The 15051-nt window shown below is 32.1% G+C and overlaps 1 protein-coding gene across 1 annotated transcript in view; it reads left to right on the top strand.

Moving 5' to 3' along the window:
* Sf3a1 (splicing factor 3a subunit 1) overlaps positions 1-8432 on the top strand; it is a 69805-nt gene extending 61373 nt beyond the window's left edge. Inside the window, exon 13 of the mRNA XM_072529790.1 lies at positions 8264-8432. Coding sequence (XP_072385891.1) covers positions 8264-8365 — 102 coding nt within the window. The 3' untranslated portion in view covers positions 8366-8432. The remainder of the gene's footprint in view (positions 1-8263) is intronic.
* The last annotated feature ends 6619 nt before the right edge of the window (positions 8433-15051 follow it).

Raw genomic sequence — 15051 nt, forward strand, 5'->3', positions numbered from 1 at the left:
TTCTCGCCACACCATCGCCATTTCTTCTTGTCATACATATCTGAAGTGAGTTCTCTTTTTTTCCATTACTCTTTTTATTTGTCCGTTCGACTGTAATCTAGGACGTCATATTGGCCTCCTTGTATTTGGTTTCCACTTCCAAGTTCTCATTCTTTTATTAGTCACGCACTCTCTGTACAGTGAGCAGCTTTCTGCTATTGTCTTAAAGATTTGGTATTTAGTTTGCTTGTAAAATCGTCGCTCGATATAATCGAGTGTATTGTTGTGTTATTGTCTTTCCTTTCTTTATTTTATTTATTATATCCATTTTATCTGATCCTGTATTTGTTAAAGTTACACGCAAGTATTTATATTCATTCGTTTTGTTTTATTAAGTTGTTATTTATCTTCAGGTCTTCTGCGGCGTTTCAAATGACCATCTATTGCGTTTTATTATAATTAATTTCCAAACCTAGAGTTTCAAATTCTTCTTCCAGTTTTTTTATCATGTAAACGAGGTCAGCTTTGTCTTCTGCTAAAATTATTTGGTCATCGGCAAACAAAAGGCTATACATAGCTGTCAATTTTTACTCCCCCCATCTGTCCACATTTCGTGTTTCATGTATATGAAGTTTAAATAATGGTGACAGGCAGCATCCTATCGAAATCCTTTTTTGACGTTATACGGTTTTGAGTAGTTTGTCAGACGTTTATTCTATATCCATAGTCTTCGTAAAATGATTTTACGGTATTTATATAGTTGTTATCTACTCGACTACGACTGAGACACTATCATAGGCCTCTCGGAGATCCACGAATGTATTTCTGCGTTGAATGTACAGTACATGAGCGTCCAGGACGAAAACCACTCTGTTCTTCTGAAGTCCACAGCGGTTCCTCTAACCTTTCTTGATTTTCCCATACAACCTACCCGCAGAAGCTGTGATGCATATTCCCCTACAATTGTGTCTTTTTTGTTTCCCCCTTTTTTTTCATTTGTTATCAAATAAGCTTATGTTAAATATTTCTTTTAATCCTTATATTGAGGCCGAAGAGGCGTGTTTTAGCAGTTTTGCAGATATGTCCCCTGACCAATTGCTCTGTTATTTTTAATCCTTTTTAGCACATTTCTTATTTCATTTTCAGATATATCTGCAACTTTCGTTTGTCTGTCTCTTATTTTGTAAATTGGGGGAGTATATATGTATCTTTTTCTTCATATTGTTAACTAAGTTTGTCAATAAACTTATTTTAACTTTTAATTATGGCTTATTCCCATTAAAATAGTATCTTTTTATTGTAATAAGTATGAGTAATATTTACCCATTCAACCATTTATATTGGTTATATCTTTAACCTTTCATGTATATTCTGTCTGAAGTTCCTCGACATTTTCTATGCCTCCCTTGCTTTTGAGCTTCCCATTAAGCTATTCCCATCTTTACATTTTTTTTCTACTCTTTATTATTATTTTTTTGTTTCATAAGTTTCCCTTCTGTATTCTCTTCTATCTTCTTAATCTTTTGTAGTCAGCCACTTTTAGTAATATCCTAAGATCCCACTTCAGAATCACTACGTTCATAACGTAGTTAATCAAACTCACATTTTTATATACATTTGAAATTAGAAGAATACATTGATAATAGGTTGCAGTCAAACAGTTTTTTTTATAATTATACTTAGTTACAATCTATATCATAACAGTAAATGTGTTAGTGGTTTTGAGCGTGAATGAGAGACATCCAATGATGTCTCTCTCACCTTATTCTATGTTGGTTTAATTTTGAAGCAGGTCTTGGGGCCAGGTTCTATCTAGTCTTCTTGTGGCTGCACCATTGTTGAATAATTTCCTAATATCTCATTTCATGGTGAATAGTAGGTTCATTTTATGACTCCGTGGCTCGATGGATTTCTCCTCTGATGAAAGGAATCTTTAAGTCGTAGTGAAGTGTTTGATTACTTATGTAACATGGTAACTATCGATCTTAGCACTTTATACTGGAATCTTTGAATGATATTCAGTAACGTTGACTTTGCACAGCCCCATATGTGTAATCCGTAGAACCAGATAGATTTGAGTATGGCTTTGTATAGAAGAATTTTGTGTCGAGCTGTCTTCTTTTGGTCTGGATATGTTTCTTCCAAGTGATACGTTGGTCAAGGTGGAGGCCAAGATATCTAGCGTCTGTTACTGTTGGTATTCTTACATTTTCCGTTCTTACAGGTGGGCATGTGTTGTGGCGGTTGGTAAATGTTATTCGAGTTGAGTATGTTCAGATGATGTTGCAGGTTTTGTGTAATCTTAATTTACAGTTAGTATTGCTACATCGTCAGCACAGGAAGCGATTGTAGTATTATTAGTCTCTGGTATATCGGCTGTGTAGAGTGAGAATAGCAGCGGCCCTAGAGCTCTACCCTGCGGGACTCCGGAGTTGATAGGACGGAGGTTGGATGGTTGGTCATTGAATTTTACAGAGACATCTATTTGATATGTAGGATTTGAGTAGGAGGAAATATATATTTACTGGATAGTGCTATTTTTACTTTGTAGCGCAGACCTTTGTGCCAGACTTTATCAGACGCTTGTTGGGTAGTGGAGTGATTTTCCCGAAAACCAAACTGATGTTTTGGTATTAATGTTAGGAATTCATGATCTGCGTATGTCCTTTGTAGCAGCAATCGTTCAAAAACTTTACTTATAGTTGGGAGTAAGCTGATGGGCCAATAAGATGTTACTTCACTGTGCTCTTTTCCTGACTTGACGATCATAAAGATTTCCATATTTTTGGAAAGTATGATAAGCTTAGCGAAGATATATGCGTAGGAACAAGATCCATAGACCAGGTAATGGCCTATAAATACCTAGGTCATGAGATTCGCATAGGAAAAGATAACCAAACCGTTGAGCTTCTCCGTCGTATAAGACTGACTTGGGCAGCCTTCGGCAAACTGAACCATATTTTCAAATCGTCTGATATACCAATATGCCTTAAAAGAAAAACGTTTAATCAGTGTGTTTTGCCAGTGTTAACTTACGGTGCCGAAACGTTGACCATGACAAGGAGAACAGTTCAAAAGATCCGTGTGTGTCAAAGGGCGATGGAGCGTGCTATGTTGGGCGTTTCACTACGAGACAAGATACCAAATCGCCAGCTACGACAAAGAACAGGAGTGGCTGATGCAGTAGAGAGAGTAGCAACACTAAAATGGAACTGGGCAGGTCACGTGGCTCGAATGACAGACAATAGATGGACACAGCGGATACTGAAATGGAGACCAAGAGATGATGCCTACCGAAGTAGAGGTCGTCCACCAACACGTTGGACTGACGATCTAAAACGTTGTCATAGGAATTGGATGCAAGAGGCACAAGATCGAAATAGATGGAAAATTATGAGGGAGATCTATGTCCAGCAGTGGATAAGCGAAGATTGAATGATGATAAGCTTAGCATGCGGTTAATTATAGCTATAGGCATAGTAATGGTCTTGCGAGGAAGTTGTATTAGTACTTGTACCGACATTAAATCATAGCCTAGGGCCTTTCGTGAGTTAAGTTTGATTAAGTTTATTTATTTCTTGACTTCTATAGAAGTAAAACTTTTGATCGGGAGTGACATTTGACATGCTGCGCTAATTAGTTCTTCCACTTCCTTTGTGGTGGAACATTTGTGTTTCAGTTCAGTGCGTTCAGTTTGTGGTGCAGATTGCCATGTCGCTTTTTACACACGTGTGGTGAAGTATGCAGCTGCTGTATCTATGTCATGTGTAGATTTGATCCGCAGATTAAGATTAGTGTTTTCTTCTAGGTAGGATTGAAAATCTGTCCAGTTGGTGTTTTTTGACGAGGAGGGGGTGGGTGGTTTATATTTATTTAGATCATAGCTGGATTCTATTAGACAGTTGTTTCTGGATACTCCTTTACTTATGTAGTAGTCCAGTAGTTCTGGAAGTTTTCTGGGGTTACTCGGCTAGGATGTAGGGATTCCTTTGGAGTAGCAATTATAGTTGTTGTCGGTCATTGCTTTTAAAAGATTACGACCTTTTGTTGTTGTGAGTCTTGAGCCGCAGTGTGTGTGTTTCGTATTCCAGTTTTCTCCGTCTACGAATTTATTGCCAAGTAATTAGAAGAAGGCTTTGTAATTATCTGTGGAGATTGCATGACGAGGTTGGCTGTAGATTGCAGACATGTTGGTGCCATGGCGTCGAATTCATTTGAACGATTGCTGCTTGTATTTTTTGTTGTTGCATATTTCGGCAATTCATAATGTGATTGCACCTGCGGATGATTACCGCCGAGGCACCATTAGCTGTAGCCTTTGAATGAGGTGGTGTGCTGTATGTGGTATAGAGTGTATTGAACGTAGTTAGATCGCTAAAGTGAGTTTCTGAAAAAGTAATTATTTCTTGCTTATGGTTTAGCAGGCCATTAGCGTTCCATGTGGCAACTCTAAGTATGTTTAAGAATTTCTTTGATTAATGACTTGTGTTAGTAAGTTTAATATCATATTATCTATTTTGACTCATGAGTTGCGAGAACATGTTTATGAACTCGTTTAGGAATATTATTATTTGTTGTTCTAGCTGATTTGTTTCAGTACATACATGTGGGCTGTTGAATGATGTTCTTTGAGCCTCTTGGTTTTCTCTTTTTGGCATGTCTGTTTTCTACTAGTTCCCTGTAGACTACACATGTCCTCCACATTTGATGCAGTAGTGCGGTTTAGTACAATATGTTTTACTATGGCTGTATGCTTGACATCACATGCATTGGATGATTGAGTTTCTCTTATTTGATGCCTTAACTGCTATTTTTGGTGTGACATAAGAATTCTAGGTTAAATATGTCTTGTTGTTACTGTTGGGTTCAAGGTCTTTGAAAATATTATGACTATATCTCCTCCTTTTATTTTCATGCCTACACTGCTTATTCTTTTCTTTTTTTGTTTCTTTATTTCAATAAGCACTGCCATGTCCATTTTCCATTGTTTTGGTTCCGTAAAAGTTTCTTGGTATTTATTGTTTATACTCTGTACATTCCAACATCCTATATTCATTGTCCGTTTTCGCTTCCGAGTTCGTTTCCGTCCGGTATCCAAGGCTTTTTATTGAGATTGTTAACTTATATTTTTGTTATCAAGGTGCCGCTCAGTGTACGGTTTGACTAATCTAGGTGGACTACTGGATACCAGGTGGTAAACTCGTCCTTTATCGAGGACTTATAAAATACATTTTTTGATAATAACAGAGGTAATTGTGGTAAATAAAAGGCATGACCAAATTTTAAATAATTTTTATTAATGGTTTAATAAAATTTTTATATCTCTATCATGCCTAGATAATTGTTTTAGTGGAAGTATAAGCAAAAAAGATATATATATATATATATATATATATATATATATATATATATATATATATATATATATATATATATCATCATCATGTGCAGCTTTATCAACCGTTTCCAATTACGGTGCAGCCTCCCTTATTTCAATGTTATTCTATATTCGACGATGTCTTAGTTATACGTTGTTCTAATAATTTGCGCTCATTTGCGCCCATATTTTTCTATCTTGTGCTATTCGAGACCACGTTGTTCCTGTTAATTTTCTAATATCATAATCCCATCTGAGATTTGGGCGCCTCTTTGGTCTCTTAGCGTTCCTGGGGTACCACATAGTTGTTCTAGTGGTCCATCTGTTATCTGTTCTTCTTGCCATATGTCCTGCCCATTGCCATTATATATATATATATATATATATATATATATATATATATATATATATACATATATATATATATATATACATATACATATATATATATATATATATATACATATATATACATATATATATATATATATATACATATATATATATATATATACATATATATATATATATATATATATATATATATATATATATATATATATATATATATATATATATATATATATATGGATCAGACGATATTAATAAATATCGGAAGGTTCTTGGAACATTTGACCTACCGGTATTTGCTGAATTTTTTATTATGTCTGCTCCATATACCAATACTTTGTGAATATTCGCTCGCATGTTATACCATGGGTACAAACTTAAATAGATTTGACTAGTCTTTAACGATAAAAGTACACAAGACTGCATACCTTTGACACATACTAAGAAATAATAAATATAGTCTTCTGCAGGTCATCATGCAGGGTAGAGTCGATGGCAAAAAGGGAATAGGTAGAAAGAGGAAGTCATGGCTGCGAAATATTCGAGACTGGACAAACATGACTGTAGACGAATTATTCCACGTTGTAAAAGACAGAGAAGCTTTTAAAAATGTGGTCGCCAACCTCCGTTAATGGGGACCGCATAAAAAGAAGTCTTTATACGGTAGTTCTGAAATTTAACAGAGTCGATATCATAACCAGACGCAACAGCTGCAAGAATCGTCCCAAAATTATGAATGAGCCCTTCATTTAGCTTAGTGATGCGTGCTGTGGTCGTATAATTATAAAAAATGCGCCTTTCCTCGTTTTAAACATTTATATTTTATTGTCTCCTCTTACTTGCCATTCACAAATATCTTCTTCTTTGTCTTTATAAGCAATTCTGCTTGTTCATTGGCGAAATAATACCTCTATGGAAGGTTGTCACTCCATCTTTTGCGCGGTCGTCCGATACTTCTTCTGCCGATTGGTGACTTATCTCTTGCTATTTTGACGACACGGGTCTCCTCCATTCTGCTTATGTGGTTATTCAATCCTTTTTTTCTAATTGGTGTGGATTCATTTATACTGTACGTTACATTTTCTTCTAATGTCTTCACTTCCCTTTCGATCTCTCAGCGTATTTCCTGTAATTCTTCGCAGTACTCTTATCTCTGCCGTTTCCAATAGCCTTTGCTTTGTTGTTGTGTCGGGTCTTGTTTCTGAGGCATATATCATTATTGGTCTTACACTGGCTTTATAAATTCTTGATTTCATCTCAGCGTTAATGTGTCTGTTTCGCATATAGTGTTATTAAGGCATCCTGCCAGTCTATTTGCTTTTTGTACTTGATCTCTCACTTCTGTGTCTAGGTCTCCATAGCTAGACAGTGTAATTCCCAGGTATTTTATTTCCATTACTTGTTCAATACTTATGCCATCAATTTCTATTTTACATCTGGTTGGTTTTTTGATGACTACTATTGTTTTAGTTTTCTGAGATGAGATTTTCATATTAAATTCTTTTGCTCTTATGTTAAACCTGTGGATCAGTCTTTGCAGACTATCTTCATCTTGGGCTATCAATATTGCGTCGTCTGCATATCAGAGTATTTTGATTTCTTTCTTTTTCATTATGTATCCTCTTCCTTTGTTAACACTTTTGATGATTTCATCCATGATCAAATTGAAGAGCATGGGGCTCAATGAATCCCCTTGTCTTATTCCGCTGCCCATTTCTATAGGTTCTGGTAGTTGTCCATCTATTCTGACTATACAGACTGACTACAATACTGATAGACTTTAAAATCATACATCTCATAGAAACAGGATTATGCCTCCGAACAGGAAAAATCTTGACGATAACTAATATTTAAAAGACATTCCATCATACGAATGTAGACATGTAAGCTAGATATTCCAAACTGTATTCATTTTTTTAGATGTTGCCTTACAGATTTATTATCACTTAACACATTGCACACTTAACCATCAATCATTGTCAAAATCATTTGATGTATAACCGAGATGGTAACGCCTCGGACATCTGTAAGAGTTGGAACCAATTCTTGAATTTCATTTTCAATCACTCTACATTCGTTTTTTATCAGTGCTTCGCTTTGCCATGTTTATTACGGTGGTTTGTTGATAACCTGGTATACCAATTGATGTAATTTTGTCTACAACCCCATTATAAGTGTTTGCGTTGTATTGATTTAAATAATTTGGGTGTTTGTTCCTAAAATTGGTCTCAAAATACTCCAGTAAAGCTGTATAGTACACGGCACTTATTGCTGAGGTTGCTTCGTTAAATAATCAATGCGAATAATACTTTTCACATCTCAAAAATGAGTCGCCATTCCGTTTCCGGCCGATCACGTGGGCTTGGATTTCTTCCGTGGTCTTCGCCGTTTTTTCTCCATTCCTTTGACTGTTCCTTCATCTCTAACGTGTAGCAATGGACCCATGTTCTATAAACTGTGACATATCTGCGAAAAATCTCACATTTTTTAATCATTGAAATGAAAACGGTATTATGTATTATCGTAAACCAGCTCAGTTTATTATCTTTGTTTTAGGGTATGTTCTTTAAGGATTCTAACAGTTTAGCATACTACAACGTGACTACTGGTTCAATCATTCAGCTACAGATTAAGGAGAGAGGAGGAAGGAAAAAATAATATGATTTATATTTATTTAGTTACTAACCTCAGTGTATATGAAAAATAAATTCAATCAAATAATAAATCTTTTTTTTTCTCCGCCATCCTATACCCTTCAAGTATGCATGAGTACATAAGTCAAATAAATTAAGAATGGTTCGGATTATACATACACGTAATAAAATATGATAAGTTTGGGCATACGATGGAATAAAGAGAATTGGTTTTTTTTTTCGAAAATAAAAAAAAAATCGTTTTTTTATTTCTAAAATTTGAAAAAACGCTAAAATGAACAATATCTTCACGTTGCGACCTAGGGAAACTCATAAACTAACGAAATCTTTTTGGGTTTCTGTCAACGGATGATCATAAGTTACGATGAACACCGCAAAGTAACTTTTTTTTTTATCTTGCAAAATTAACCGCCATTTTTTTATAATTTTTAATATTTTTGTACCAAAATTTCAGATAATACTTAAATACTTTTTAATATTTTGTACCAAAGTTTCAGATAATAAATAAATTTGTGGTTTCGGTCGCTCAAGCAAATATTGTTATATTATCTTACCGGAAGGATGCATAAGTTTGCCGATAAGCGCATTATGATTTGCCATAATAGCAATATTAGACGTTTTGATTGGTTTTTGGTTCACGTGGACTGATCAACAGTTCGATAAAAACTTCAACTGGATGACTGCCCATATTTTCAAACATAATACCCTGCACATTTGAATATCGATGAGAATATTAAAACTTTATATTATTATACATCTCATTCATTGACAATTTTGCAGTTATTAACTACTCCTGGTAGAGTATTCTGATTTTAATTTTTATTGTCTGCTTTTATTACAGATACATATATTTTTACACAGTCTCACCGAAATACGAGGTGACTATAACCTCTTAATTTATAAGATGCATTTTATTTTAGCAGATTTGGGGTTTTAATTAAGATTAACATAAAAACTTAGTTTATATAAAAAACGTGACCGAAATTATAGTTCAAATGGTAGTATGTCGATATAGGTGACGTAGATTAGTTAAACTGATAAAAAACGATTAGCTAAATGGAGCGGATTAGGTATACAAAATCTATATTTGTTTTCGCTGTTCATCAATCTGAACATAGTAGAATTACATATCTTTTGTTTCATAGTATGAATTGCAACATAAACGTTAAAATATTGCCGAATATGTATATGGATGTGTAGATAAATAAAACAAACTAATAGTTTTAATAATTATTCCTTTTATTTTCATAATAATAAATATATCCTCTTCGTGCATTACTCATTAAACTTTTATGTCATTTTTAAAAATATATACAACATTTGTAATGACAGATACAAATAATTTAACTAGACCTATCACGTCATGGTAATAGGAAAAACTTCACGACTTAAGTTGTGTTTAGTAGCGTTGTAAATATTCGGATCGTTGCTTGATGATCAAAGTTTATATAGGCCAGGAAGGGCTTCTAAAAAAACCTTAGAATTAACTGTATATACATGTTTCGCTCTTAATTCCGTTGCACGTCATCAAATGAGATTTTTACGTCACCACAGTATAACCAACTGTTTAGAATTTTCTCAAGCAAGCTAATAGACGTAATAGACATAAACGTAGACATATTTATTTGTGATAATTTTCTAATTATTTTATTACCTATAATATTTTTGGGAATAAACTACAATTACGCTATAAATTAAAACGTCAAATATAAAATATTTTTAATCATAATTGTGGGTTACTTCCAAAAAATATAGTGGATAATACAAAAAACCACACGAAAATAGTTTCAGAACCATATCAGTAATTATTTTAATTATCTAGACTTATTTACTTCAGGTTTTCAATAAAGTAAAATTGATGGATGAACAGCTTTAGTGTAAACAGTTGTCAATAAACAGTTATTTACATTAAATGGCATTGAACAACCATTACACCAATGGACCACAAATGGCCGTTACGAACTGTTACCGCAGTTTTGCAAAGTTGCAATATGTATCTTTTTTCGCGCCAGAAAGCTTTCTGTAATATAAATCCAACGTAAAATACTGTGAATAGCATAATTATTCTTTGTACTTGTATCACAAAATGACTACTTAGATTATAATTCAATGTTACATATTTAATTTTATAAATCGCTAGTCTTACAGAGATATCAATCTCTCAAAGATCTTCAATCTTGGTGAGATCCAAAACGTTTTCGCTGGAGTACGTGGCCCTGTATATAATTTTTCTGTAAACCGCATGATAAAGACGTCTAATTCGTTTAGGGACATCGATATAATATAATAAGGATGGATGAATAAATACTTGCGCCCAAAGTAGCTAGTAACAATGTCCGATCTTGTTTCCGGAATGTCAGTGGTGTACGAAAAAAAGTCTTTTGGTACATATATTATATGTACAATAATTATTTATTTTCTTTGTTATTTACATTTGAATAAAAGATATAATGACGTGTAACATTGTAAAATTATAAAAAATATTATTTTTATAGCATAAAAACATTACAGGTACGTAGTTGCGCATCGCACGCCACTGATGTGACTGGATGCAAAATATTAAAATTTTAATGAATTTATTAATTTACCAAAAGGAATAGATTAAATTATTCACATGACCACATAATTTTACCCATATAAATGGGAAATAATTAATCACTTGTCAAACTCACGTAGGATCTGGTAGCTAATAATGTGACGTCAGTATGTTCATCTTAGTATAATATATCGATGTTTAGGTGTGCTTAATTTAACATTTGTCATATCCATACAAATACAACTAGAATACAATGATATTAATTTCATAAATAGTTAGGTTATGTACAATAACAACAAAGTCTATTTTTATTAATAATTGTTTTATACTCAATTAGTTTAATTAAATATAAATATTGTAGGCACTAGTTAAATTAAATAGTTCTTTTCACAGTGTAGCATTAAACTGCGCATTTAGTCTGTAAATTGGTTAGATATCCTAAGATTTCCTTTTGAGGTTTTGATGTCTGCTTATAATAGTAACAATTGTGGTACATGATTCACTGGATGGTATGTTCGTTACCTTAGTGGTGTAACAACAGTAGTGATACCTAAATAAAAACAACGAGTCTCTACCCCAGTAACTGTATATTACCAGAATGTAGGTGGTCTACGTACCAAACTTTTTGATCTAAAAAGTATTTCATGCTGCTCTTATGATACAATTATTTTAGTCGAAAGTAACTTAAACAATAGTATAATGCTAGTAGAACGAGTAAGAAATTAAGTGGGGGAAGAGGTCTAATCTAATATTCATTAGTAACAATTTCCAATCTCAGTATATTTCTATTATTAAAGATCGCATATAACATCTTTACATTCTGTGACAGGTTCATGGGTCTCAGTTTCTTATTGGGGGTGTTTCCATTCCTACTTAAACACCTCGACATTCTTATATCAAACACTGCCACTCCATTGAAAATACTGCTCAGCTGTTTCCCTCTGTTACTATTCACATATTCGCTGACTGCAGTTTACTGAACACATTATGGTATAATGATAAGTATGGTTCATTGTCCAGGAGGAGATCCAGCTGTGGATGTTGCTCAAACACTTGATTAGTTAAAATTTTATCAATGTAATTCTATATCAATGAGAGAAATGAATTTTTGGATTTGTTTTTTTTTTCAGCGATATAGAAATGAATGTTATAAAAGCGAGTGATCCTCTATTAAACTTAAGTCTACATATTGCATATGGATGTTGTTTAACACTCTCAAATATATCTAATTTGTCAAGACTAGCGGCTATTATAAGGAATTTTTTTTATGTTAAAAATGACAACTACACTGAACTTAATAAATTTTGGCCTCTATTAATTATGGATTGCTTTGCTCACAATGATAATAATTTTAACAAATATATGTTATAAAATTCTTTCACTAGTAATTTTCTAATTTATACATCTGAACAGATATAAAACATCAATTTTCCTGAATGGTTTTCTCACGAACTTAGAATTTTGACGTGTGAGAAAAGGTATGCTCATTCATTGCATATGCAGTGTGGTACCGATGCCAATTAGTAAATTTTTATCCTCTTATTCGGACAACATGCAAACGTTTGCTGGCTATATGCTTTAATCAATATGTTACAGGTATAGATGCTGAGAAGAAAAATGATCCTAAATCATTTTGGAAGTATAATAGTCACAGTTTACCAAATGTTATGTTTTACAGGGATCAGTCTGCTTCTAAAGGACAAGAAATTGCTAATTTGTTCAAGGACTTATTTCAAACTGTCTATATTCCTAGGGTTAATAACTTTCAGATTCTCAATATCCCCATCAATAGCAAAGTTGGCAGGAATTATAACGTCTCTGAAATCACTGTCACTGATATTTTACATTGCATAAGTTCTTTTCCAATTAAGATATTCTTCTTGCCAAACTGCTTTCTGGGGGATTTCCGGTCCAGTTTGTTGAATGGTTTAAAAATTCTTTGTAAGGTCGTAGTCAAAGAATTAAGGCTTCTGGTAGTCTTTCAGATTTAATGACAGGTGACGATTTGTATGTATTCGAATTTTTATGGCTTTACAATACTTTCTAGAATACAGGGGACTTTTATATATATTTGTACTTCATTTAACCTTTTTGTATAGCTTATATGCAATTCAAGAATGTACAGAGTGTCCCAAATTTTTGTTTTGCTGGATACCTCAAAAACTAGAGTAGATAAAAAAATTAGTTAAGATGTAATGAATTCGTTTTTCGTTAAAATAACGATTGCTTAAACAAATCATCAATAGCTTCCAACTTCCAAACATTTGCAAGATACAGGACGATTATTGAAAAATGTCTAAAACGACATGATTTAATATTTTATTTATTAAGAAAAATTTTAAAATTCTTTATTGGAACTTTTGATGGATAGATTATGGAAGAATTCAGTGGTTCACGATAAATTTTTTTAGGGGTCTCACTTAGGAAATATAATACCAACTTATATTTTTTTATATGGGACACCCTATATATTTTGACATACTTCGTTTACATTTTTAATTCTTTTTCACCTAATATGACATATATATATATATATATATATATATATATATATATATATATATATATATATATATATATATATATATATATATATATATATATATATATTTAGTTGTGGGAAATACTCTGCAAATAAACTGTTTATAAGACATCGTGTTATAGACACAAAACACTCAGTAACATAGTCTAATATTTTATTATGCAGATAATAATCCTTTATAGTTTTATTTATCAGAAATTAAGATCAATAACTTAAAAATAGAAATACATATCAAATTTACCCAGAACAAAAACTACTCAACAACCAGAATTAATTTTACAAAAATATTAACGGAACAACTAGAACACATTTTACAAAAATTTAAATAATCAAAATATGTGTTCAAAATGCCCCCCGTTCTGTTACTATTATAATAATATTATATTATATTATAATATATATATATATATATATATATATATATATATACAAACAACACAGTTTATATTGACAGTTACTAATATCCAGTAATTATTGTATATATATATATATATATATATATATATATATATATATATATATATATATATATATTATAATAATTGACACCTTTTTCTTTATCTACATCTTATACAATTGAATGCATGCATTGGCTTTATTTTTCTAGTTACTCTAAACGCTTTGTAATAACTATTCATTAGCTATATAAATCAGAAGGATTTAGTTCTGGTAAACAATTACCATAAGTTCCAATCCACCAATTATAAAATTTTTCATTTAAATAATTTCCAACGAATTCGGCATTAAGTTGCTCCATCTTGTTGAAATAAAAATGTATTTCTCTCGGCCAAATATTTCTCATCAAAAATGTTATTTAAATTCGTTTTTAAGCTACTTATATATCAGACAGCGCAGCGGTTAGCTTATCATCAAATATATGATAAACTAATTTATTATGCTTGATAAAACACTAAAGCGAAAACCGAATCTCCCTTACCTCCTGATCCCCTGAACTATGTGAAGATTTGAGTCATTCCAATGTAATTCATTGTGTCAGTTAAAAGATTCCTTCATCGCTAAATATTACCGGTACTATTCCTATTACTTTTTAATATATCCGAGTAAATTTACTTACAAAATGAACATTCTTACAAGATGTAACAATATGTCATTTTAGATAAAAAATAATGAAATTTACGGAAATCTAAAAGTCAAAACAAACTTATTTTAAAGTAAAATTCTGGCTAATTCCCAATAAAATTGTAACTTGTATTAAGTTATCACAAGAAAATAGCTTCAGAGCAATAATAAACGAAAATAAAAGACAATAATATATCGGGTAAAAAATTGTAAATGGAAACGAAAAGGGTAATACAATATAGTTTGTTCTATTCTATGACAATTTTTCTTATAAAATATGGAATCAATACTTTAAAAATAATAATTAACTTTGAACCAACAATTAGCAGTTAAGTATTTACTTTACTTTCAAGTTAGGTAAGTAATGATTTTATTTTTGCTAAATAAAACTATCAAGCGATTCGTATCTTCATAAAAAATGTTAACATCGTTACCATTGTTGTGAGTGTTTTATTTTAAAAGTGCCTATAACATGACGTCAGCTATAAACATTTTATTTGAATAGTAGCTTCAAAAACTTAAAATAGATATA

Source organism: Diabrotica undecimpunctata, chromosome 4 (assembly GCF_040954645.1).
Source record: "Diabrotica undecimpunctata isolate CICGRU chromosome 4, icDiaUnde3, whole genome shotgun sequence".
NCBI lineage: Eukaryota > Metazoa > Arthropoda > Insecta > Coleoptera > Chrysomelidae > Diabrotica > Diabrotica undecimpunctata.